This window comes from Oncorhynchus tshawytscha, linkage group LG07 (assembly GCF_018296145.1).
Source record: "Oncorhynchus tshawytscha isolate Ot180627B linkage group LG07, Otsh_v2.0, whole genome shotgun sequence".
NCBI classification, from domain to species: Eukaryota; Metazoa; Chordata; class Actinopteri; order Salmoniformes; family Salmonidae; genus Oncorhynchus; species Oncorhynchus tshawytscha.
In genome coordinates this window covers 11,833,816-11,861,621 of record NC_056435.1, presented here as the reverse complement: position 1 = coordinate 11,861,621, position 27,806 = coordinate 11,833,816, and the positions used below count along the sequence as shown (strand labels likewise).

Here is a 27,806-nt window from a genome sequence, read left to right as displayed (position 1 = left end):
CTTCACCATGTTTCATTGAAATGTACAGCTGTGTATCATCCGCATAGCAGTGAAAGTTAACATTATGTTTTCCGAATGACATCACCAGGAGGTAAAATATATAGTGAAAACAGTAGTGGTCCTAAAACAGTGCAATCTAGGATTGCTTGGTGCTCTTTGGGTTTGTGTTGAGGTCCATGGCCAGGTGTCAGCTATAAACGGTAGGTTAGAAGAGCCTGTCAGATCTGCAAACAACGAAGGGATGGGTAAATGGCGATTTGGGACCGGCTGTTAGTGTTTGTCTTGGTCTGTCAACTCACACCTCCATTTTCATGTTGTCAAAAGTTGCGATGGCGAAGTGCAGGTGTTGAATTGGAGCTGTTATGTGGGGAAACATTTGCTGCCTGCAGCGTTGCTTCAAAATAGGAACCGTACTACAAAAGTGCTTAGCTGTTTGCAGTGCACCCTCCCCTATCTGAGACCAAAACTACATCCTCATTTCACCACAACCTTTACGCCTACACCCTTTATCCTTCCTTGTACTGTACTTTCAGGCTGTCGTCATTACAGTGTCTGCCAGAGTCTTAACATGGGTAGCCCTGCTCCTAGGAAATTACTCATTGCTAAAAAAAAAGTGGGTTAGTACAGCTTCCTATTTCTGTCTGGCTTACAGGCTTCATTCTGAGCCTACATCTAGAGATGCAGTGATGAGAGAGGATGAGACATGTTACAGGAGCTTCTTGGTGTAAAGATTGTGTGTGGCTGAATGAGTTGTCCTATACTGTATCTCTTGTGTGACATTGATTATTCTCTCTTCTTTCTCTCCCTCTCTCTCAGGAGACAAAGATGGCAGTAAGGTGACCACGGTGGTAGCGACCCCAGGCCAGGGCCCCGACCGGCCGCAGGAGGTCAGCTATACAGACACTAAGGTCATCGGCAACGGCTCGTTCGGCGTGGTCTACCAGGCTAAACTGTGTGACTCCGGGGAGCTAATAGCCATCAAGAAGGTTCTGCAGGACAAGAGGTTCAAGGTGAGGACCATTTCACAGAGACGACTACATCCGAGAGTTTATTTTTAGAACTTCTTGTTGCACTGTGCGTTTTTGAGTAACGAAAGTTTAGAATGACGTCACTGAAACTAGATCCCTGACTGGAGACTCACATTTTAATAAGCAATTCTTAAGGAATAGTGTTGATTTTCTTCCCCACTACAGTTTAAGTCGGAAGTTTACATACACCTTAGCAAAATAGATTTAAGCTGAGTTTTTCACAATTCCTGACATTTCATCCTAGTAAAAATTCCCTGTCTTAGGTCAGTTAGGATCACCACTTTATTTTAAGAATGTGAAATGTCGGAATAACAGTAGTGATTTATTTCAGCTTTTATTTCCTTCATCAAATTCCCAGTGGGTCAGAAGTTTACATACACTCAATTCGTATTTGGTAGCATTGCCTTTAAATTGTTTAACTTGGGTCAAATGTTTTGGCTAGCCTTCCACAAGCTTCCCACAATAAGTTGGGTGAATTTTGTCCCCTTCCTCCTGACAGATCTGGTGTAACTGAGTCATGTTTGTAGGCCTCTTTGCTCGCACATGCTTTTTCAGTTCTGCCCACATATTTTCCATGGAATTGAGATCAGGGCTTTGTGATGGCCACTCCAATACCTTGACTATGTTGTCCATAAGGCATTTTGCCACAACTTTGGAAGTATGCTTGGGGTCATTGTCCATTGGAAGACCCATTTGCGACCAAGCTTTAACTTCCTGATTGATGTCTTGAGATGTTGCTTCAATATATCCACAGAATATTCCTACCTCATGATTCCATCTATTTTGTAAAGTGCACCAGTCCCTCCTGCAGCAAAGCACTCCCACGACATGATGCTGCCACCCCCGTGCTTCACGTTTGGGACAGTGTTCTTCGGCTTGCAAGCATACCCCTTTTTCCTTCAAACATAACGATGGTCATTATGGCCAAACAGTTATATTTTTGTTTCATCAGACCAGAGAACATTTCTCCAATAAGTAAGATCTTTGTCAGTTGCAAACCAGTCAGGCTTTTTTATGGCGGTTTTGGAGCCGTGGCTTCTTCCTTGCTGAGCGGCCTTTCAGGTTATGTCGATTTAGAACTCATTTTACTGTGGATATAGATACTTTTGTACCTGTTTCCTCCAGCATCTTCACAAGATCCTTTGCTGTTGTTCTGGGATTGATTTGCACTTTTCGCACTAAAGTACGTTCATCTCTAGGAGACAGAACGTGTCTCCTTCCTGAGCGGAATGACGGCTGCGTGGGCCCATGGTGTTTATACTTGCGTACTATTGTTTGTACAGATGAACGTGGTACCTTCAGGCATTTGGAAATTTCTCCCAAGGATGAACCAGACTTGTGGAGGTCTACCATTTTTTTTCTGAGGTCTTGGAAGATTTATTGTGATTTTCCCATGATGTCAATGCAAAGAGGCACTGAGTTTGAAGGTAGGCATTGAAATACATCCACAGGTACACCTCCGATTGACTCAAAGGATGTCAATTAGCCTATCAGAGCTTCTAAAGCCATGACATTTTATGGAATTTTCCAAGCTGTTTAAAGGCACAGTCAACTTAGTGTATGTAAACTTCTGACCCGCTGGAATTGTGATACAGTGAAATAATCTGTCTGTAAACAGTTGTTCGAAAAATTACTTGCATCATGCACGAAGTAGATGTCCTAACCGACTTGCCAAAACTATAGATTCTAGACATCCCGGATCCGGGATCGTGAATACAGCCTCAAGCTCATTACCATAACGCAACGTTAACTATTCATGAAAATCGCAAATGAAATGAAATTAATATGCTAGCTCTCAAGCTTAGCCTTTTGTTAACAACACTGTCATCTCAGATTTTCAAAATATGCTTCTCAACCATAGCAAAACAAGCATTTGTGTAACAGCTAGCGTAGCTAGCGTAGCATTTAGCGTTAGCATCAGCAGGCAACATTTTCACAAAAACCAGAAAAACATTCAAATAAATCATTTACCTTTGAAGAACTTCGGATGTTTTCAATGAGGAGACTCTGTTAGATAGCAAATGCTCAGTTTTTCCTGAAAGATTATTTGTTTAGGAGAAATCGCTCCGTTTGGTGCGTCACGTTTGGCTACCAAAAAAAAAGAAAATTCAGTCATCAAAACGCCAAACTTTTTTCCAAATTAACTCCTTAATATCGACTGAAACATGGTAAACGTTGTTTAGAATCAATCCTCAAGGTGTTTTTCACATATCTCTTCATGATATATCGTTCGTGGAAGCCTCCTCTCTCCTCTCAATCACTGGATGACTGCGTGCAGCTTGTAGATTACGCACCAATTTAGACAAAGGACACCGGGCGGACCCCTGGTAAATGTAGTCTCTTATGGCCAATCTTCCAATGATATGCCTACAAATACGTCACAATGCTGCAGACACCTTGGAGAAACGACAGAAAGGGCAGGCTCATTCCCGGTGCATTCACAGCCATATAAGGAGACAATGGAAAACAGAGCCTCAAAAATTCTGCAAATTTCCTGTTTGAAGTTTCATCTTGGTTTCGCCTGTAGCATGAGTTCTGTGGCACTCACAGATAATATCTTTGCAGTTTTGGAAACGTCAGAGAGTTTTCTTTCCAAAGCTGTCAATTATATGCATAGTCGAGCATCTTTTCGTGACAAAATATTGCGCTTAAAACGGGCACGTTTTTTTATCCATAAATTAAAAGAGCGCCCCCTATATCCAAGAAGTTAACAAGAGATTGGTTGAAAAACAAGTTTTAATGACTCCAACTTAAGTGTATTTAAACTTCCGACTTCAACTGCATGTTTTACTTTTATCCGTAGCTTATGTGTGCTCACATTAAATGGTCTCACATGTCTGTCATTCGACTGAAAATACTTTTGGAGGTTAGTCAGGTCGCTTACCGCTGTGAGACTGCTCTCTCGTGATCGTCTAGCACTGCCTGCCGTACCACACTAATGTGCGTTTGGTTCATCATCTTGGCACTCGGCCTGAGCATGATGCCCTCGTCCCGAGTGATGCCATGTCTTGTGAGAACACGCCCCTTCCTGTTGGAGCTGAAATGGAGTCTCGTCCCTCCCTATTCCATCTTTAGCTCAAGCATTGAGTTGTTCTTCATAACTCCTATTGTCGCACCCTAAAGGAAACTCAACCCATGGATTTCCTCAGTCATCATGAATGGACTGTATGTAGCCTACATTATGACTGCCGTAACTGTGTTAAACAAGTGTTGCAATGGCTGCTCTGTGCCAGTGTTTGAAATGGCTTATAATGTGTGTCTGTGGGTAATTTGCTCCCTAATCAGATTTCACTGACATGATTTGACCCCCATTCAGTTATGGCTGTCACTGATCTATGACGGATGTAGCTGGCCTAAATTTACCATGTGTGGGCTTGTAATTTAAAACAGTGACAGGGTGCCAAACTCAGTCTAGAAATGCTCAGATTCTTATCTTGAATGTTTCACTACCTGTGTGATGGACACCCATGGTTATGTTTTAGCTGTTTCCCAAACCTCTCCTTGAGTACCCCTTGCCATTCCACTTGTTTGATCTAATCTAATACTAGCACACCTGATTTAACCAACCGGCTGACCAGTTGAACCAGGTGTGCTAGTACTGGATTAGATCTAGTAAGTGGAGCTGCTAGGCTGCGGGGTACTCAACGAGCGGTTTGGGAAACACTGAGGGCTTTGGGGGAGAAGTCTGGATGCTCCATGTTATGTTGTCTCTCTCTCACTCTCCCTCTCTCTCTCTGAACAGCTGTTTTCCCTAACCCTGGATCTGTCAGCCCCTATCAGATGAGCCTCAAAAGCTTTTTAAGACTCATTTAAGAGAGCGTGTCTAACTGGTTCAGAATCAGAGGAAAGTTTCTTCTGGGAGAGTGCAGCTTCTTTAGCCTGTTTGACTTGTCTAGTACTCGCAGGTTGTCAGATTTTCTCAATGTCTCTTTCTCATCTCGTCACAGAACCGGGAGCTGCAGATCATGAGGAAACTGGACCACTGCAACATAGTGCGTTTACGCTACTTCTTCTATTCCAGTGGAGACAAGGTGGGTGGTTGCTGCTCATACGTCAGTCTGTCCGTCTGTCTCTGTGTGTTGTTGCAGGTGATGGAGACTCGCTATTCAACAAGTTTTTGTTTGACACTGGCTAGGCTAAATGTTGCTCCTGAACTTCTGTTTCTACCACTTACATTCTTTGACCTTCCATTGTGAAGAATTTCTTATTAACTTAAGCTGTTTAGGTTTATACTCTTATATTGTTGGGATTAGGGCTAGCCCCATTTAGTTGTCTGAGTTTTTCTTTATTTTTACTATTTTATACATTATAGAATAATAGGGAAGACATCAAAACTATGACAACACATATGGAATCATGTAGTAACCAAAAAAATGTTAAACAAATCAAAATATACTTTAGATTCATCAAAGTAGCCACCCTTTGCCTTGATGTCAGCTTTATACACTCTTGGAAATCTCACAACCAGTTTCATGAGGTACTCACCTGGAATGCTTTTCCAACTGTCTTGAAAGAGTTCCCACATATGCTGAGCACTTGATGGATGCTTTTACTTCACTCGGTGTCCAACTCATCCCAAACCGTCTCAATTGAGTTGAGGTTGGGTGATTGTGGAGCCCAGGTCATCTGATGCAAGCACAAACTAGATGGGATGGCGTATTGCTGCAGAATGCTGTGGTAACCATGCTGGTTAAGTGTGCCTGGAATTCTAAATAAATCAGTGTCACCAGCAAAGCACCATTACACCACCACCTCCATGTTTCACCTACTTTGCGTCTCACAAAGACCTGGCGGTTGGAACCAAACATATCAAATTTGGACTCATCAGACCAAAGGACAGATTTCCACCGGTCTAATGTCCATTGCTTGTATTTCTTGGCCCAAGCAAGTCTCCCCTTCTTATTGGTGTCCTTTAGTAATGGTTTCTTTGCAGCAATTCGACCATTAAGGCCTGGTTCACGCAGTCTCCTCTGAACAGTTGATGTTGAGATGTGTCTTGTTACTTGAACTCTGAAGAATTTATTTGGGCTGTAATTTCTGAGGATGGTAACTAATGAACTTATCCTGTGGTGGTCGTCATGAGAGCCAGTTTCATCATAGCGCTTGATGGTTTTTGCGACTGCACTTAAACACTTTCAAAGTTCTTCCCGATTTGACTGACTTTCATGTCTTAAAGTAATGGACTGTCGTTTCTCTTTAAGACGTGCTCCTGAAATTGTATATGGTTCAATTACATAAGAACAATGGTGCAACACAAATATAAATGATATTATTTTATAACAAATGCGCTTTCTCCCGCGTTGGATTAGTGGTCGCTGTCCGCGGTTCGGAAACACATCAGTGTGCTGTTGAATTGGCGCCTTTTCCTTGACCATGTTACTATGTGCATAATAGCAAAGTTAACCAGCGTATTGGTGTTGAGAACTTGGAATGTGGTGGAGGCAGCAGCGGAGTTAGAGAGAACAGCCCTTCCCTTATTGTCTAAGAAAGGTGAGGAGAGAGGAAACCCCAACTTAATTGGGTCTATAATCAATAGCCTAACTGTTAAATGTGCCTGGCTTTAGAAATCATCAGTATATCTGCAGAAATAAGACAGGTCCTGCTTCAGTTGCCTGTTTGAGTGTTTAATAGCCTACTGATTCCGTGCTCACGCAACATGTCAAGTAAACAATTTCACAAATTTGGCTGTTTTTAATCTTTGAATTGCTGTAATAAAGGCTTTATACTTTAGTTTTTTGTTAGAACATCCTCTGACATTATTTCAAATTTATTTCGTGTTTACACTGTTCCAAGTTGTCGGAGTAACTATTTATAAGCTCTTTTTTTTTTCTTGATCGTCTTATTATTATGATCATAAGTGATGTCATTATCATTGGTAGGTTTAGTATAGCAGCCTTGTATAACTACCACTGACTGAGCTGTCGACCTGAAAGCGCATCCGGTTTAGTCTTAAGACTGTAACTTACTTAGGCCTGTATTTCAATACTTTTATAGGCTACTGTTTCAATCAGTCATTCATTCATGTCATCGCACAGCATACGAGTCATTCATGATTTGAAATGCAGTCAAGCATTTTAGTTTTAAAATGAAAATAAAGTGAGCCTTGATTTAATTAGCTTAAACAGACTGTTTTTAGTCTTTGCTGTAATAAAGGCTTAACAAAAAAACGTTACATCAGACTCTGGTACGCTTATACATTATTTGCTGTTTACATTGTTCCAAACGGTCAGAAAAAGAATATTGTAATCTATACAGCGTCTGTTTTGCACACATAATATGCCCGCAGCGCTTGCGCCTTACCTTTTTCTTGATCTCCAGTGCTTTCCCACAACTTGTCAAATTTATTCCACACATCGGACTATCCCTTTATCTCCTCAGCAACCAGTAAACATACCCCTTTTTCGAGTTTGTCATTTGCATTTTAGTCATTTAGCAGACGCTCTTATAGTTAGTGCATTCATCCTTAAGGTGGCTAGGTGGGACAACCACATATCACAGGCATAGAAAGTACATTTGTCCTCAATAACATAGCTGTCAGTAGAGTAAGAGCTAGAAGGGGGTTTGGGGTCAAGTGCATAATTGTTTTTTTGGTGGGGGGTGTCGAGGTGAGGAGGAGAATTATTTAAGATATTTTTTAAGAGGTAGAGTTTCAGGTGCTTTCAGAAGATGGGCAGGGTCTCTGCTGTCCTAGCTTCAGGGAGAAGCTAGTTCCACCATTGGGGTGCCAAGAGCTTGGACTGAGCTGAATGGGAGCTGCCTGAGGTGGCAGAACAGAGTGCTTGGGTTGGGGTGTCCTCTGCATCCATTTGGTTGTTGAGGTGTTCAGAGTTTATGACCAATATATTGATGTGATTATGATATGCTATAAATCAGCCCACATTGTGCCCTATTCGGATTGGATTCGTTTTACTGGGGGAGGTCGGGTAATGTGGTGTTTTGTGCTCGTGCACATAATTACATCTGTGATTTTAGTCCCGTCCGAATCTACCATGTCAGTAATTTTGACATGGCAGGAGAGTAACAATTCCATCCAGAATAACCTACTGTTTTTTGGCGATAATACTAGTCCCGTGCGAATTGACATCCCTGTGTTTTGATAGAAATGTCTGAGCTTGACAGGTGTTGCGCAAGAGAACTGATTGGATAAATTGTGCTAAGTGCTGTTCATAAGCTATATATGAATGGCCTATCAACTTTCACAGTGAATTATTTTGTTTATGTTTTGTGTGTATGAATAGAATATTTCCAAATGCATCAGTAAAAAATATTAAGCCTATTTAATGCAACCTTTGCTGTTAATAGATCGCAAGGCAGCATACAACTAATCTAAACATTTGGAAATTATAACTTTGTCATCCATAGCCTTTAGGATGTACTGAGGATCACTAAAATGTCCAAATGATGGTTTAGAAACTTGGGAACCAGGCTTGAGTTATCAGTGTGGCCCTATCACCTGGACATATTGGAAAAACTGTATCTTCACGCCTAGAATAAAAACCTCCAGGCTTCTGTCATAACTGTCAATTTATAAAATAATAATTACCGGGCAGTTTTGAAAATAACTAATCCTGTCCGAATCGTCCTCTGGAATAACAGACATTCTGAAGTAATAATTACATAAACAACTTTCTCTAGTAATACTAGTCCCATACAAATAGGTCTCTGGTCAAGGGCATGCAATACATACATGTGTCACATGAAGAGAGCAAGGGTTGAGGGAATAGGGAATGTTTTTCCTAAACAAATGAGGGATTTTGGTAACATAACTTTACAGTCAGAAATTGCAGTTTCAGCAACACAGACAGCACGATAAACACTTTGATGTTCAGTGGTGTTCACTGCAGCAGGGAGGAGAGTAACTTGATTTTTTTTTGTTGCTGTTTTTTTTTCTTCTTTTACACAGCGCAGCAAGTCTAAACCCGGCACAATCAAATCAAATGCCGGTCGGACTCCCTCTAGTCATTTGTGTGTCTTAATTATTTAATCAAACAGTGTGCTTAACCTCTCTGGGATCGTTCGGGACGCTAGCATCCCACCTCGCCAACAGCCAGTGAAATTGCAGGGCGCCAAATTCAAAACAACAGAAATCTCATAATTAAAATTCCTCAAGTATTTTACACCATTTTAAAGATACACTTCTTGTTAATCCAACCACAGTGTCCGATTTCAAAAAGGCTTTTCGGCAAAAGCAGAACATATCATTCAGCCATTTTCCAACCAAAGAGAGGTGTCACAAAAAGCAGAAATATAGATAAAATGAATCACTAAACTTTGACGATCTTCATCAGATGACACTCCCAGGACTCAATGTTAGACAATACATGTATGTTTTGTTCGATCAAGTTCATATTTATATCCAAAAACCTCAGTTTACATTGGCGCCATGTTCAGAAATGCCTCCAATATCTGGAGAAATTGCAGAGAGCCACATCAAATAACAGAAATACTCATCATAAACTTTGAAAGATGCATGCTTTACATAGAATTAAAGATAAACTTGTTCTTAATGCAACCGCTGTGTCAGATTTCAAAAAAGCTTTACGGCAAAAGCACAATATTCAATAATCTGAGAACAGGTTCAGCCACAAAAGCAAGCCATACAGTTACCTGCCAAATTGTGGAGTCAACAAAAGTCATAAATGGCATTATAAATCTTCACTTACCTTTGCTGATCTTAGCCGGAATGCACTCCCAGGACTCCCACTTCCACAAGAAATGTTTGTTTTTTGTTCGATTACGTCCATATTTATGTCCCAATACACGTGTTTAGTTTTGTTCACGCGTTTAGTTCACTATTCCAAAGGCACAATGCGCGAGCGCAAAATCCAGACAAAGTAGAGTTCCATTACAGTTTGTCGAAACATGTCAAACGATGTTTACAATCAAACCTTAGGGTCTTTTTACAATAAATCTTCAATATTCCAACCGGACAATAGCGTATTCATTACAGAGGAAAAAGAAGGAATGGCGCGCCTGTGTGACTGCGCAGTAAACAACTGATTGGCCTCAGCCTAGTCCACTTGTTGAAACAGCTCTTATTCGACACTCTTCCACAATAGAAGCCTCAAACAACTTTCTAAAGACTGTTGACATCTGCTGGAAGCCTTGGGAAGTGCAATCTGGCCCCATAGACACAGCATGTTGGATAGGCAATCACTTAAATGAAACTACAAACCTCAGATTTCCCACTTCCTGGTTGGATTTGTCTCAGGTTTTCGCCTGCCATATGAGTTATGTTATACTCAGACATCATTCAAACAGTTTTAGAAACTTCAGACTGTTTTCTATCCAATACTACTAATAATATGCATATATTAGCATATGGTAGCAGGCAGTTTACTCTGGGCACCTTATTCATCCAAGCTACTCAATACTGCCCCCGTCACCAAGAAGTTAAAACCTCTTGATGCTACCCATCCCGGATCCGGGATCGTGACTACGGCTCAAGCTCATTAGCATAACACAAAATGTGAAAAAATATTCTTAGACATATTTAACCTCCACACCTACACAAGTCCAATAGCTCAAATGAAAGATAAACACCTTGTTCATCTACCCAGCAAGTCAGATTTCTAAAATGTTTTACGGCGAAAACATAGCACACATTTATATTAGACCACCACCGAAACAAAAGGCAAACGGCGGCCATTTTGTCCCAGAAAATATAAAATTTAAAAGTAGGATTAAAAAATAAATAATTCACTAACCTTTTGAAAATCTTCATCAGATGACAGTAATATTACATGTTACACAGTACATTTTTTTTTTTTTTCAATAATATGCCATTAATATCCATAAATCTCTGTTTACAATGACGACATTTCAAAAATGCTACTCAAAATGTCCGGAGAAATTATGATAGCTCGGACAGATAACGTCAGATAACAAGCAATAAACATGACTAAATATACATGTTCTACATATAGTTACAAAGATACACTTCTTCTTAATACAACCACTGTGTTACATTTATTTTTAACGTTACAGAATTCGTTCACTAGTCTATGCTATGAGTCGGCGCTCAGATATTAGCAGTGTCTCCTCTACGTTTGGAGTCCACAGAAACCCAAAATAACCACATAAATATTCCCTTACCTTTGATGTTCTTCGATCAGAAGACGTAGAAGGAGTCATACTTACCCAATACATCGTTTGGTTTCAAGTTGTGCGTCTTTGTATTAGCATATGCTAACAGCTTCAGCTGAAATGCACCCAAAATAACTTCTGCTCCTTCTGGTCCCGCACTCTTGCGCAATCAAACTTCAAAATTACATATTATATGTCGACTAAACTGGTCAAACTAAGTGCAGAATCGAGCAAAATGATGTTTTTATCATGTAAAACAATGATAATCGCAAACAAACGAACCGGCTTCAACTGGTGTCTATTGGAAAAGAACGTTCTCCAAATCGGCCGCGCGCAATAGAGTGCATGTATGTGAGAGTGAACCGGGCATTTTCGCCCGCCAAAGGATGAGGGAGCGCGAAATTCAAACAATGAACGTGCCAATTGAAAGCAGACATCGCGCTGAACAAATACATACTGTTCCCAGATCGGTAGCTGCCTGGGAAGGGTGGGGGCGATGACGTCAAAGTTGACCCAACTTTTCTCTTGACAAGAGAGAGTTTGGGAGAAAGGCTGCCCTGAGAGTTCTGCTTTACATACAGACATAATTTAAACGGTTTTAGAAACTTTAGAGTGTTTTCTATTCAATAATTATTATTATATGCATATATTAGCAATTTTGGAAAAAAATATTTTCAGTTTACTATGGGCACGCACTTCCTCCAACGGGGGCAGTATTGAGCCATAAGCTCAAGAAGTTAAAGCATCAGATGAGCTCAGTGAATATAGTTGATTTGATTAAAACACATAGAAATACACATTTAAAAATGTTGACCAATCGATTGGAACAAACGAATCGTGGTCGACCAATATTTTATTTTTGTCAGGGACAGCCCTAGCTGGGATATACGTGAACAAGGGGACATTCGGGTTGGGGCATTAAAACCTGTTAAAAAGAAAGGCATGTGGTGCATTATGATATTTTGGTCATTGTGGCTAGGCAGACTGACATTGTGGCCTATGGTGGTGTGCAGTGTAGGTCTGTTTGCATAGACAAAGTGACAGTCTGCCACTATGACCTGTGTCGTGTCTGGTTAATGTGATGTGATCCTGGCACAGTGTGGTGGGCATGCTGACACTGGGTGTCTGGCCTCTAGATTTGGGCCAGAGGAAACTGGAGCCTGCTATGTGACCAGACTAAAAGGATGCTGCTCTAACTTAAAAGGAGCCGGCTCATATTCTTCCCTGCCTTGCCCAGTGATTGGATTCATCTCCTTGCCGCCTCTTGTGATGGGAGAAAACATTTTATACAGTTATCAGCGTATTATTTTGGGTGGGGACTAGGAGAGGAATCCACTTTACACTATTGAAATGTGGCCCATGACTGTATGCCCTTTAGCCCCAGTCAGACAGAACACCAGGACCTAGTGTCTGGAGGGCTGTACACTGATCTGCGACCCTGCTTGCCCTTTCCCCTCTGGCTGTGACTTCATAGACACATGAGACGGTCTGCTGTGGAAGGGGAGTCACTGTTGTTCCATAGAGAGTGTTGCCTCAACAGGATGGTGCTCATTAGGGTATGCAACAGATTATTGTAATTTTTTTAACTGGCTGGTTTGGTAACCAGTTCATAATAGCAATAAGGCACCTCGGTGTTTTGTGTCAATATATCACGGCTAAGGGCTCCGCATTGCATCGTGCCTACGAACAGCCCTTATACCACACCCACTCGGGGCTTTATTGCTTAACTATACCATTCTGCAAAATACACAGATTTGCATCTTGTATACTGTATAATTTCCACCATCTAATGGTTAATCAGGGTCCGTTTGAAACAGATTTGCCTTTCCTCTTGATTGGTGAAGCATAGCTTTGCTTCATTTATAAGCATATACAAGGCTTCTATTGAGACTCTGGGAAAACAAAATCTCATTTAGACATGCAGCCATGGCACAAATTGGCACATAAACGACATACCCCATCTAAAAAAATTCAAAAAAATGTATGACATTTGCCATATTTTTTTCCAGCCCAATATCATAACCTACCACATGATTTACAGATAACCTATGAGTTTATTTAGCGAATGCTGGCAAATACAGAAAATAGACAGGAGACCACACACTGTCACTTGGGGCAGAGCACTGAGCAGTCAAGCAGTCAAGCAGTCACTACCTGTTGCTGTCAAACCAATCAGCTATTTACATGGTCAGGAGGGAACAAGGGAAGTATCCAATCACCTGCCTTTTGTGTGAGCCGATGAGCCAATCAGAGGTGTAATTTAGGGGCTGCTGTTGCTGTAGTGAGGCAGGCAGGAGAGTGAGTCATCCTTTGTGTGGGGCTTATTTTAGAGCATTGCTCTATCAGGAAGTGTGTGTTTTGTGTGTGTCTCTCTCTCTCTCTATGTGTGTGTGCGACTGACAGTGTCTTGAGATTCCTGACTTTAATCCTAGTAGTTCTACAAGCTTCCCACAATAAGTTGGGTGAATTTTGGCCCATTCCTCCTGACAGAGCTGGTGTAACGGAGTCAGGTGTGTAGGCCTCCTTGCTTGCACACACTTTTTCAGTTCTGCCCACAAATTTTCTATAGGATTGAGGTCAGGGCTTTCCTGCAGCAAAGCACCCCCACAACATGATGCTGCCACCCCCATGTTTCACGGTTGGGATGGTGTTCTTCGGCTTGCAAGCATCCCCCTTTTCCTCCAAACATAACGATGGTCATCCTGGCCAAACAGTTTTATTTTTGTTTCATCAGACCAGAGGGCATTTTCCAAAAAGTATGATCTTTGTCCCCATGTGCAGTTGCAAACCATAGTCTGGCTTCTTCCTCCTTCCTCAATATAGGATCGTTTTACTGTGGATATAGATACTTTTGTACCAGTTTCCTCCAGCATCTTCACAAGGTCCTTTGCTGTTGTTCTGGGATTGATTTGCACTTTTCACACCAAAGTACGTTCATCTCTAGGAGACAGAACACGTCCCCTTCCTGAGCGGTATGACAGCTGCGTGGTCCCATGGTGTTTATACTTGGGTACTGTTGTTTGTACAGATGAACGTGGTACCTTCAGGCGTTTGAAAATTGCTCCCAAGGATGAACCAGACTTGTGGAGGTCTGCAATTCTTTTTCTTGGCAGGGTCTTGGCAGATTTCTTTTGATTTTCCCATGATGTCAAGCAAAGAGGCTCTGAGTTTGACGGTAGGCCTTGAAATACATCTACAGGTACACCTTCGATTGACCCAAATGATGTCAATTAGCCTATCAGAAGCTTCTAAAGCCATGACACCATTTTATGGAATTTTCCAAGCTGTTTAAAGGCACAGTCAACTTAGTGTATGTAAACTTCTGACCCACTGGAATTGTGATACAGTGAAATAATCTGTCTGTAAACAGTTACAAATTACTTGTCATGCTCAAAGTAGATGTACTAACTGACATGCCAAAACTATAGTTTGTTAACAAGTCATTTGTGGAGTGGTTGAAAAACGTGTTTTAATGACTCCATCCTAAGTGTATGTAAACTTCCGACTTCAACTGTATACAAAACATTTTAGAACACCTGCTCTTTCCATTTCATAGACTGACTAGGGGAATCCAGGTGAAACGCTATGATCCCTTACTTGTTAAATCAACTTCAATCAGTGTCGATGAAGGAGAGGAGACCGGTTGAAGATGGAGTTATGAGTGTAATTATGCCGTTCAGAGGGTGAATTGGCAAGACAAACGGGGGATTTGAACGGGGTATGGTAGTAGTTGACAGGCACACCAGTTTGGGTCAAGAACTGCAACACTGCTGGGCTTTTCATGCTCAACAGTTTCCGATGTGTATAAAGAATTGTCCAACACCCAAAGGACATTAAGCCAACTTGACACATGTTCCACGGGGATGCTGGCACGCTTTTGACACCTTGTAGAGTACATACCCAGACAAATTGAGGCTGTTCTGAGGGCAAAAGGGAGGACTGGGGGAGGGTACGCAACTCAATATTAGGACGCTGTTCTTAATGTTTTATACACTGTGTAAATCTGATCATTCTTTTCGTGGTTCATTGAAGACATCTGCAGCGACTGATTCATAGAGAAAGTGTGATATCCCATTGCCCTCACTAGAACAGTCATCTGTTCCTCTGTTGTCCTGCCAAGAAAAACAACTATCTGACTCCCTTGATGTTAAGTCTAGCTTGTGTCTCTCTGCCAGATCATACAGTAACTGTTTTTCTTCTTTTTTCCTCTCTCTCACTGTCTGTCTGGCCTGCTTAGTCACACAGCAAGGCCTGGGTTGTTTTCATTAGGCACACAATGGAAAATATGTTTTGCAACGGAATATGAAAATTTGCCTTTCTTTTTGGTGCAGGTAGCCCCTCAGCATTTCAGTCCATTTTCTTCCGTTTGGTGCCTAATGAACAAGAACCATGTTACATTGTGATCACGCCAAAGGAATTGATACATGCTTCTAACCTCCTCGGCCCACTGTCCCTAGTCTGACTCATACTCTAAATGTGTGTGTGTGTTCGTTTGTTTGTTACAGAAGGACGAGGTGTATCTCAACCTGGTTCTGGACTACGTTCCTGAGACTGTGTACAGAGTTGCTAGACACTACAGCCGAGCCAAGCAGACCCTCCCCATGGTCTATGTGAAGGTAAGACCCCCTCGAGTCTATCGCTTCATCAAGAGACTGCTCTCTATGTTCATTTAGATCAGTGTTTCTCAACTGCAGTCGAGCACCCAACATCACACATTTTTGTTGTATGCAGTGCGGTCTAACGCACTGCATCGCAGAGCGAGAGGCGTCACTACAGACCCGTGTTCGATCCCAGGCTTTGACGCGACCGGGAGACACAAGGGGTCGCACAATTGGCCCACTGGGTTGGCTGGCCGGGATGTCCTTGTCCCATCGCGCTCTAGCGACTCCTTGTGGTGGGCCTAGTGCATGCACGCTGACTTTGGTCGCCAGCTGTAGGGTGTTTCCTCTGACACATTGGTGCTTTTTTGGTCAATTGTGCAGTGTGTCAAGAAGCAATACGGCTTGGCGGGGTCGTGTTTCGGAGGACGCATGGCTATCGACCTTCGCCTATCCCAAGTCCGTACAGGAGTTGCACCGATGGGACAAGACTGTAACCACCAATTGGAGAGAAAAAGGGGTCAAAATAGAAGTGTTTGCCCAGTACTGTAGAACCTACAGAATAGTCCCACGCAGTGTGTGGTGGTGGGATGGTTGTGTCTGGCCAGGCAGACGGACTCCTTTGGGCATTTCCCTCCCATCCTCCTCACCATGCTGTCCTGCGTCATCGTGCAGCGGCCAGTTGAGATGGCGTCAGCGGCCTTATTATAGCGCCCCCGCTGTCTCTGCCTTTCCAACTTGCCACTTAAGGAAGTGGAAGTAGTGGTATAAACAAAGGACTGGAGTCTGAGCCAGGGCCTGCTAGCTGGGGCTTTCTGGGGGATTTGAACACTGGCACACTGTTATTTTTAGCACATTGAATACGAGGGAGCAGGAATTGCATCTACTCTATAGGCCTACCACTCATGTCACTATGTGTAGCTTGCTTAGCGCATGTACTAAGTTGTGTGTGTCCACATCTCTCTCTCTGCAGATGTACATGTACCAGCTCTTCCGGAGCTTGGCCTACATCCATTCCTTTGGGATCTGCCATCGGGACATCAAGCCCCAGAACCTGCTGCTGGACCCGGAGACAGCCGTGCTCAAGCTCTGTGACTTTGGCAGGTGGGCTGGAACATTTGAAATACAATGGAGCCATATTGGTGGAGGAAGCAAGGATTTGACAGCTAATAATGTTTTCAGACATAGACCCAACCTAGCCCAGCTCATAGAATATAATTACTAGAATGGACAAAGTCCCTCAGGCTCACACAACAACAATTTGCTGTGGTCTGGGCCTGAGTTCTAGCTGTGTCTGAAAACGTTACTTGCTTCGTTACCCTGCTTCCTCCATCCCTTTTTCCTTTGAGAGGAATTGAGGAAACTACTAATTGGTATACATAAAAGAAAAAGCAGTTTCAAGTCTCAAATCCTCCTTTTGACTGTCCTTACCCACCATCTTTCCTTCCTGCCTTCCTTCCTTGGTTATCTTTGGCAGTGCGAAGCAGCTGGTCCGTGGTGAGCCCAATGTGTCCTACATCTGCTCACGGTACTACAGAGCCCCAGAGCTCATCTTTGGGGCCACTGACTACACCTCCAGCATAGGTACGCTTCTACTACTAACACCTTACACTGACTACACCTCCCACTACGAACACCTCCCTCTACTAACACCTTACACTGACTACACCGCCCACTACTAACACCTTACACTGACTACCTCTCCCACTACTAACACCTTACACTGACTACACCTCCCACTACTAACACCTTACACTGACTACCCCTCCCACTACTAACACCTTACACTGACTACCCCTCCCACTACTAACACCTTACACTGACTACCCCTCCCACTACTAACACCTTACACTGACTACATCTCCCACTACTAACACCTTACACTGACTCCACCTCCCACTACTAGTGTGTGTGTGTGTGTCCTCACAGTATTTCTCCATCCTCTGCAGATGTATGGTCCGCTGGCTGCGTTCTAGCAGAACTGTTGCTAGGGCAACCCATTTTTCCCGGTGACAGTGGGGTGGATCAGCTGGTGGAGATCATCAAGGTAAAAACACCTGCCTTCAAATGTCAACAGACAGACGGTAAGCCGGACCGTCACCCAAAGGAATGCACAGAGATACCGTGACAAGATCTTGAGGCCCATTCTTGTGCCATACATCTGCCTCCATCACCTCATGTTTCATCATGATAAGGCATGGCCCCATGTCACAAGGATCTGTACACAATTCCTAGATAACTGAAAATGTCCCAGTTCTTCCATGGCCTGCATACTCACCACACATGTTACCCATTGAGCACGTTTGGGATGCTCTGGATCAACGTGTATGACAGCTCGTTCCAGTTCTCACCAATATCCAGCAACTTCGCACAGCCATTATAGAGGAGTGGGACAACATTCCACAGGCCACAATCAAAAGCCAACTATGGGAAGGAGATGTGTGCATAAGTTTAAATGGTGGTCACAGACACTGACTGGGTTTCTGATCCACGTCCCTACCTTTTTATTTTAATGTATCTGTAAGCAGCACATGCATATCTGTATTCCCAGTCATGTGAAATCCATAGATTACGGACTAATTTATTTATTTAAATTGACTTATTTCCTTATATAATCTGTAATTTAGGTAATTCTTTCAAATTTTAGCATGCTGCGTTTATATTTTGTTCAGTGTACATATTGTACATAAAACATAAAATATTTGTTATATAGTGGCATATAAAATATTGACGTAACAAATTATTTTCAGGACACACTCTTAAAATGAATGATCAAGCAAAGCAAAACAAAACCTGTATGCGAATATTTGAAGATATTATCTCAATCACTTTTTTGTAAGAACATTTCCCAGAATGTATCCCTCAAGTTGACCATAGAGCCTTCAAAAAGAAGCTAAACAAATTAAATTGTTGGTGGAAATATAATTTGCTATTCTAAGCACTAAGGTTAAAAGAAATGTGATATATTCTATCTATGTTCTATGACTGAGTGGAATTTTGCTGAATTTTGCTGAATTAAATATATTTCCTATCACTCAAATTCTACATCCTGTAGGGTGTGGCCAATCCAACTAGAATTTCAACTGATGAGTTGAATGGGAGTCAATTCCCAAATTCTGAATTAAGAACAACCCTGGTGGCATTGTAACTAATATAATGAGTGATTAACTTCTGTTTTGTGCTCAGTATGCACCTGATACTTCAAATGTACATAGTTGTACGTATCGATGGGAAAACGGTTCCTCTGTCTCCGTGTCTCCCCAGGTTCTCGGCACTCCCACTCGGGAGCAGATCCGAGAGATGAATCCCAACTACACTGAGTTTAAGTTCCCTCAGATCAAGGCACACCCATGGACTAAGGTGAGTCAACAGGTACAGGAACCGTTTTTTACTATTTTAAAATCTGTCGCCTACATCCAAGTGTCTCTTTCTCTCTGTGTGTGTGTCCTGTCTTCAAATCTCACTCATGCATCAGTGAACCTCAGTGTGTTCTTGAGATGTTAAACACTCCCACGGTCACCAGCCCCAGGGGCAAGCAGGGGAACAGCAGTGTACGCACAAACCCTCACATAAGAGCTCGTTATAGAATCTGCAGGTTGAACAGCATGTGCAGGACTCCCAATGTGCCGCACCACATTGGTGGCAAAAGGGACAGCTGGTCCAAATTCGCTGCCTATTGCGCTCCCCATAGGCTCCAACCCTTCAGTGTTTCCACATCTGAAGGGTTGGCTAAGTATCCCACATTACAAATCTGCACACATCGAAGGGTTACATGCTGACCACACCGCTCGCGTCGCTAAATAAATGTACACGTGCATGTTATTCAATCATTGCACCCACACTGCTCGCACGCGTCATCGAGGGCTGCACGGCCAGGCGAGGTTAAGTTTGTTTTGATATTTCAACCTGCGTGTCCTGATCGCTTCTGGTGTGGGTGAACAAAATCAGCTTTCACGCAATGGCGCATGCCTGCAGTTTGGTCAGCATGTTAGGGATACAGGTAGGGAGCTAATTGGGACCGGAATATTTGTCCCACGGTTTTACACCAGCTCTCCCCTCTGCAAGAGACAATTTATGCTTGATCTGAAAATGTCTGGAGATGCCGTTTGGGGGGTGTGGCCAAATTGAGCTCCGTACCATGCAGCACCTTTAAGATATGTTTACACTCCCTCTGGTGGTGTTCTTCTGCACTGCACTGTCCTCTGGCCTGTGAGTTTCTGAATAAAAGTGAATCTACGAGACATTTTTGGTCCCACTTTAAACAGTCACTTCAAAGGTTTAACGAAGCCTTTATAAACCCTTTATAAATGCTTCAGAATCAATTCATAGGATTATGCCACATTTGGCAAAACACGATGTAAGAACCATATATAGATATATCTGGTTTTATAGATATGTCTTGTCTTTATATGCAGTGCTTATGAAGACTTAAAGAATGCTAAGTAAGGCTTTGTAAAATTGTTTAAAGTGTGGAGCAAGATTTTAAAACCCTGTCAGGATTTTGCACAGGCACTGTATAATGTTTAGCAGGTGTAGGGTGAAGTTGTCTTTGGATGCTGATCTTTGGTCAGTTTTGCATATTCCCCACTAATGCTTAAGGCTAGGATTGGGGGAAGCTGATCCTAGATCTGTACCTAGGGTAATCTTCACCCAGGAGCTTTAGCTGACGTGTCACCTCTAACCTGTGTCATTGACCGGTTTCAGCCTTGTGTGATTGGCTCTCAGGTGTTCCGGCCGCGCACGCCCCCTGAGGCCATCGCTCTGTGCTCGCGTCTGCTGGAGTACACCCCCACAGCGCGCTTCACGCCCCTGGAGGCCTGTGCCCACACCTTTTTCGACGAGCTCCGGGACCCCAACCTCAAGCTGCCCAACGGGCGCGAGAAGCCCCTGCTCTTCAACTTCTCCACACAGGGTATGGATGGAGCTCATACACAGCTCTGTATCTCCTACAGAATTACTAGAACGGACAAAGACCCTCAGACCACTGCAATTTGACTGGAACACTCACGGGGACCACTCAATATGGATGCCAGTCGACTCATCACAGAACTTTGACTTGAATAGGAATTTTATTTCTATGCATGCCAAATTTGACTACTGATTAGCATGGTGGTTGGTAAGGGGAATGTGACTATTAGTCCATTAGATGATTATGATTTAAATTTGATCAGAGCAAATTAATGCTGTGATTATGATTGATTGTAAATTGTCACTATTCCTTGCTGCTTTGTAATGCAGGGCTTCCTCGTAAAAGAGACCTTCGTCTCAATGGGACTTCCCCTGGTAAAATAAAGGCTAAATATGCTATGATGGTGAATGTGAAAGTTGGGCCTGTAGTTGTAGGCCAAATGGTAGAATGTGTGTCTATAGGTAACTGTATTTGGGTAGTTGGGTCTGTGGTTGTAAATGGTAGAATGTGTGTCTATAGGTAACTGTAGTTGGGTCTGTGGTTGTAAATGGTAGAATGTGTATTTATTTATTTATTTTTATTTCACCTTTATTTAACCAGGTAGGCAAGTTGAGAACAAGTTCTCATTTACAATTGCGACCTGGCCAAGATAAAGCAAAGCAGTTCGACACATACAACGACACAGAGTTACACATGGAGTAAAACAAACATACAGTCAATAATACAGTATAAACAAGTCTATATACGATGTGAGCAGATAAGGGAGGTAAAGGCAAAAAAAGGCCATGGTGTCAAAGTAAATACAATATAGCAAGTAAAACACTGGAATGGTAGATTTGCAATGGAAGAATGTGCGAAGTAGAAATAAAATTAATGGGGTGCAAAGGAGCGAAATTAATTAATTATTTAAATACAGTAGGGAAAGAGGTAGTTGTTTGGGCTAAATTATAGGTGGGCTATGTACAGTTGCAGTAATCTGTGAGCTGCTCTGACAGCTGGTGCATAAAGCTAGTGAGGGAGATAAGTGTTTCCAGTTTCGGAGATTTTTGTAGTTCGTTCCAGTCATTGGCAGCAGAGAACTGGAAGGAGAGGCGGCCAAAGAAAGAATTGGTTGTGGGGGTGACTAGAGAGATATACCTTCTGGAGCGTGTGCTACAGGTGGGAGATGCTATGGTGACCAGCGAGTTGAGATAACGGGGGACTTTACCTAGCAGGGTCTTGTAGATGACATGGAGCCAGTGGGTTTGGCGACGAGTATGAAGTGAGGGCCAGCCAACGAGAGCGTACAGGTCGCAATGGTGGGTAGTATATGAGGCTTTGGTGAAAACGGATTGCACTGTGATAGACTGCATCCAATTTGTTGAGTAGGGTATTGGAGGCTATTTTGTAAATGACATCGCCAAAGTCGAGGATTGGTAGGATGGTCAGTTTTACAAGGGTATGTTTGGCAGCATGAGTGAAGGATGCTTTGTTGTGAAATAGGAAGCCAATTCTAGATTTAACTTTGGATTGGAGATGTTTGATATGGGTCTGGAAAGAGAGTTTACAGTCTAACCAGACACCTAAGTATTTGTAGTTGTCCACGTATTCTAAGTTAGAGCCGTCCAGAGTAGTGATGGCGGGCAGGTGCAGGTAGCGATCGGTTGAAGAGCATGCATTTAGTTTTACTTGTATTTTAAGAGCAATTGGAGGCCACGGAAGGAGAGATGTATGGCATTGAAGCTTGCCTGGAGGGTTGTTAACACAGTGTTCAAAGAAGGGCCAGAAGTATACAGAATGGTGTCGTCTGCGTAGAGGTGGATCAGAGACTCACCAGCAGCAAGAGCGACCTCATTGATGTATACAGAGAAGAGTCGGTCCAAGAATTGAACCCTGTGGAACCCCCATAGAGACTGCCTGAGGTCCGGACAGCAGACCCTCCGATTTGACACACTGAACTCTATCAGAGAAGTAGTTGGTGAACCAGGCGAGGCAATCATTTGAGAAACCAAGGCTGTCGAGTCTGCCGATGAGGATGTGGTGATTGACAGAGTCGAAAGCCTTGGCCAGATCAATGAATACGGCTGCACAGTAATGTTTCTTATCGATGGCGGTTAAGATATCGTTTAGGACCTTGAGCGTGGCTGAGGTGCACCCATGACCAGCTCTGAAACCAGATTGCATAGCAGAGAAGGTATGGTGAGATTCGAAATGGTCGGTAATCTGTTTGTTGACTTGGCTTTCGAAGACCTTAGAAAGGCATGGTAGGATAGATATAGGTCTGTAGCAGTTTGGGTCAAGAGTGTGTCCCCCTTTGAAGAGGGGGATGACCGCAGCTGCTTTCCAATCTTTGGGAATCTCAGATGACACGAGAGGTTGAACAGGCTAGTAATAGGGGTGGCAACAATTTTGGCAGATAATTTTAGAAAGAAAGGGTCCAGATTGTCTAGCCCGGCTGATTTGTAGGGGTCCAGATTTTGCAGCTCTTTCAGAACATCAGCTGAACGGATTTGGGAGAAGGAGAATTGGGGAAGGCTTGGGCGAGTTGCTGTGGGGGGTGCAGTGCTGTTGACCGGGGTAGGAGTGGCCAGGTGGAAAGCATGGCCAGCCGTAGAAAAATGCTTATTGAAATTCTCAATTATGGTGGATTTATCAGTGGTGACAGGAAACACTATCTTCAGTGCAGTGGGCAGCTGGGAGGAGGTGTTCTTATTCTCCATGGACTTTACAGTGTCCCAGAACTTTTTTGAGTTAGTGTTGCAGGATGCAAATTTCTGCTTGAAAAAGCTAGCCTTGGCTTTTCTAACTGCCTGTGTATAATGGTTTCTAGCTTCCCTGAACAGCTGCATATCACGGGGGCTGTCTATAGGTAACTGTAGTTGGGTCTGTGGTTGTAAATGGTAGAATGTGTGTATATAGGTAACTGTAGTTGGGTCTGTGGTTGGAAATGGTAGAATGTGTGTCTATAGGTAACTGTAGTTGGGTCTGTGGTTGTAAATGGTAGAATGTGTGTCTATAGGTAACTGTAGTTGGGTCTGTGGTTGGAAATGGTAGAATGTGTGTCTATAGGTAACTGTAGTTGGGTCTGTGGTTGGAAATGGTAGAATGTGTCTCTATAGGTAACTGTATTTGGGTAGTTGGGTCTGTTTGTAAATGGTAGAATGTGTGTCTATAGGTAACTGTAGTTGGGTCTGTGGTTGTAAATGGTAGAATGTGTGTCTATAGGTAACTGTATTTGGGTCTGTGGGTATAAATGGTAGAATGTGTGTGTAGGTAACTGTAGTTGGGTCTGTGGTTGTAAATGGTAGAATGTGTGTCTATGTAACTGTGGTTGTAAATGGTAGAATGTGTGTCTATAGGTAACTGTAGTTGGGTCTGTGGTTGTAAATGGTAGAATGTGTGTCTATAGGTAACTGTAGTTGTAAATGGTAGAATGTGTGTCTATAGGTAACTGTAGTTGGGTCTGTGGTTGTAAATGGTAGAATGTGTGTCTAGGTAACTGTAGTTGGGTCTGTGGTTGTAAATGGTAGAATGTGTGTCTATATGTAACTGTGGTTGTAAATGGTAGAATGTGTGTCTATAGGTAACTGTAGTTGGGTCTGGGGTTGTAAATGGTAGAATGTGTGTCTATGTAACTGTGGTTGTAAATGGTAGAATGTGTGTCTATAGGTAACTGTAGTTGGGTCTGGGGTTGTAAATGGTAGAATGTGTGTCTATAGGTAACTGTGGTTGTAAATGGTAGAATGTGTGTCTATAGGTAACTGTAGTTGGGTCTGGGGTTGTAAATGGTAGAATGTGTGTCTATAGGTAACTGTATTTGGGTAGTTGGGTCTGTGGTTGTAAATGGTAGAATGTGGTTGTATCCTGACTCTCCACCCTTCTCACAAAGTGTTCACTTTCACACTTCTTGTCGTGGATGTGACATTGTTGGAAAAGCCCTCTATTCACTATTTACACCAATCCAACTCTTTTAAATCCATGATGGGAGTGTGCAAATTTGTTCCATAGCCATAGAATGTGACTTTGAGGATGGTGATTGATCAGGATGTGATCATAGTGAACGTATGCTGTGACTCCGGTAGGATGGTGATGGATCAGGATGTGATCATAGTGAACGTATGCTGTGACTCCGGTAGGATGGTGATTGATTAGGATGTGATCATAGTGAACGTATGCTGTGACTCCGGTAGGATGGTGATTGATCAGGATGTGATCATAGTGAACGTATGCTGTGACTCCGGTAGGATGGTGATTGATTAGGATGTGATCATAGTGAACGTATGCTGTGACTCCGGTAGGATGGTGATTGATTAGGATGTGATCATAGTGAACGTATGCTGTGACTCCGGTAGGATGGTGATTGATTAGATGTGATCATAGTGAACGTATGCTGTGACTCCGGTAGGATGGTGATTGATTAGGATGTGAACGTATGCTGTGACTCCGGTAGGATGGTGATTGATCAGGATGTGATTATAGTGAACGTATGCTGTGACTCCGGTAGGATGGTGATTGATTAGGATGTGAATAGTGAACGTATGCTGTGACTCCGGTAGGATGGTGATTGATCAGTGATCATAGTGAACGTATGCTGTGACTCCGGTAGGATGGTGATTGATTAGGATGTGATTATAGTGAACGTATGCTGTGACTCTGGTAGGATGGTGATTGATTAGATGTGATCATAGTGAACGTATGCTGTGACTCCGGTAGGATGGTGATTGATTAGGATGTGATCATAGTGAACGTGCTGTGACTCCGGTAGGATGGTGATTGATCAGGATGTGATTATAGTGAACGTATGCTGTGACTCCGGTAGGATGGTGATTGATTACGATGTGATCATAGTGAACGTATGCTGTGACTCCGGTAGGATGGTGATTGATCAGGATGTGAACGTATGCTGTGACTCCGGTAGGATGGTGATTGATCAGGATGTGATTATAGTGAACGTATGCTGTGACTCTGGTAGGATGGTGATTGATTAGGATGTGATCATAGTGAACGTATGCTGTGACTCCGGTAGGATGGTGGTGAATGTGATAGTCGGCTCTGTAGTTGTAAATATAAGATGTGCTGTCTATCTGTAGGTGATTTTGTCTGACGTGGTGTTTCTTTCTCTGCTTCCCCAGAGTTGTCCAGTAACCCCTCCTTAGCCTCCATCCTCATCCCCGCCCACGCCCGGAATCAGCCCGGGGCCTTCACTCCTACCAACGCCTCCGCACCCTCAGGTCATTACACCCCCCACCCCCCTGTCTCTCTCACCCTTTCTCTCTCTCTCTCTCACCCTGTCTCTCTCTGTCTCTCCCACTATTGCCATTCCTAAATCGACCTCTAGACACGTTTGTAGATCTGACAGGGTTGGATAGGTGTAAACTAGGGTTCTTGTGGCAGGGGCTATGGGTCAGTGGAGGATTGGGAACTTCTCTCTCATGTCCTCACCCTCACCTCTCACTACTCCTGGCTAGTCTCTCTTCTCAGTACTAACCAGGGCCCGTGTTCACAATGCGTCCCAGAGTATAGCGTCTAGAGTGCTGATTTAGGACCAGATTTCCCCTTTAGAAAATAACAAATAACATGATATGGAAAGATTGGACCTGATCCCAGATCCGCGCTGTTACTCTGAGACGCTTTGTGAATATGGGCCAAGAGCTCTCCTCATTAAGGGCAAGTTGTGTAACGTACTGCTTCCATTTCCAGATGCCAACAGCGGAGACCGTGGCCATACCACCAACGCTGCCTCCGCCTCCAACGCCTCCACCTGAGACCTTCCTGACCCCGCTGCCCATGCCCCAGCTCCTGGACAACAACAGTGGCATGGCGGCACACCAACCAATTAATAAAGCAAAGCAAGAAAACTGACGCCCGAAAAGATGAACACAAGGAAAACCGAATCGGAACTTCGTTATTCCCCTACCACCTCCACTCTCTCCTCTCCCATCGTTTTAATGTTTGTTTATTTATTTGTATAAAAAGGACAACCGTGATATGTTCTCAGAGCTGCTCTTCATCTTTCTGTACTTTGAAGAAGAGGGGACCGGGTGTGAGTAGAGATAATGTATAGCTATATAAGTATACAAAAGTACTCTGGCGTGTTAGTTTCCATGGACAATCTTCTTTTTATCGTATGCTAGATAAAGTCATCCCACTCTCTCTGTGTAGGAGAGGCCTCTACTTGTGTCCTGCAACAGCCTTACGTTCAGACTATGGCCCCTCGGGGCCCCTGTCGACCCCTTCCCACCCATTCATACATATACATCTGAGGACCTTGATGACGTCGCAACTTTTAATGGTTGACCTCGATATCTGTGTCTGTGTTCAATGTACACATAAACAATTGGTATATTGTAGAATTGTGTCAGCTACTTTCTCTCCCACTTCAGAAATCACACTCCTGCTATGCAGCACCATTTTTTAGATTCTGCTCGTAGGGCAACAGTTGTCTCGTAACTCCGCACGTTTTTTGGGTACGTCCCCCTTTTAGCTCTGAGAAACGGTGCATAAATGAGTTTTACCGCGTTTGTCCCCTAAGAGTTATGCCGTACCGACAAAACTTTGCCAGAACAGACCGAAGAGCAAGAAATAGATTCTGTCTCGTGATTTCAATGATGACCAGGACCTCTGTATTACTTTTCCTGCTGCTTGTCAGATAGACATTATGACTAGTAAAGTCTGGCATTGTTCTGTTTCTTGTTAGTGGGTGGGTTTCGAGGACTGGCTATGAAGGATGCTTGGATGCGGGCGTATGATTGCATTTCCTCACAATCTTTTGTTACCATTCTGTGTCCAAATGTTCCCTATAATTTAGTGCACTACTTTTGACCACAGTCCACATAGTGAGGCAAAAAAGTATTTGATCCCCTGCTGATTTTGTACGTTTGCCACTGACAAAGAAATTATCAGTCTATCATTTTAATGGTAGGTTTATTTGAACAGTGAGAGAGAGAATAACAACAACAAAATCCAGAAAAACGCATGTCAAAAAATGTTATAAATTGATTTGCATTTTAATGAGGGAAATAAGTATTTGACCCCTCTGCAAAACATGACTTAGTACTTGGTGGCAAAACCCTTGTTGGTAATCACAGAGGTCAGACGTTTCTTGTAGTTGGCCACCAGGTTTGCACACATCTCAGGAGGGATTTTGTCCCACTCCTCTTTGCAGTTCTCCAAGTCATTAAGGTTTCGACCCTGACGTTTGGCAAC

General features: G+C 43.1%; 1 protein-coding gene and 1 long non-coding RNA gene across 5 annotated transcripts in view; both read left to right on the top strand.

Annotated features, from left to right (window-relative positions):
* Nucleotides 1–27,511, top strand: part of LOC112253980 (glycogen synthase kinase-3 beta) — a 53,264-nt gene extending 25,753 nt beyond the window's left edge. The window contains exons 2-11 of one of the 4 annotated variants that reach the window (XM_024426151.2): nucleotides 817–1,010; nucleotides 4,976–5,059; nucleotides 15,620–15,730; nucleotides 16,686–16,816; nucleotides 17,190–17,296; nucleotides 17,662–17,759; nucleotides 18,977–19,084; nucleotides 20,438–20,624; nucleotides 25,733–25,831; nucleotides 26,301–27,511. In XM_024426151.2, the coding sequence (XP_024281919.1) occupies nucleotides 817–1,010; nucleotides 4,976–5,059; nucleotides 15,620–15,730; nucleotides 16,686–16,816; nucleotides 17,190–17,296; nucleotides 17,662–17,759; nucleotides 18,977–19,084; nucleotides 20,438–20,624; nucleotides 25,733–25,831; nucleotides 26,301–26,365 (1,184 nt within the window). In that variant the 3' untranslated portion in view covers nucleotides 26,366–27,511. Of the gene's footprint in view, nucleotides 1–816; nucleotides 1,011–4,975; nucleotides 5,060–15,619; nucleotides 15,731–16,685; nucleotides 16,817–17,189; nucleotides 17,297–17,661; nucleotides 17,760–18,976; nucleotides 19,085–20,416; nucleotides 20,625–25,732; nucleotides 25,832–26,300 lie in introns of all 4 variants that reach the window. The other 3 variants (XM_024426149.2, XM_024426150.2, XM_024426153.2) reach the window with 3 other exon arrangements.
* Nucleotides 23,405–24,961, top strand: LOC121846770. The gene is made up of 3 exons (XR_006083700.1): nucleotides 23,405–24,009; nucleotides 24,048–24,319; nucleotides 24,408–24,961. It is a non-coding gene; the product is annotated as an uncharacterized LOC121846770 (long non-coding RNA).
* Nucleotides 27,512–27,806: the final 295 nt, after the last annotated feature.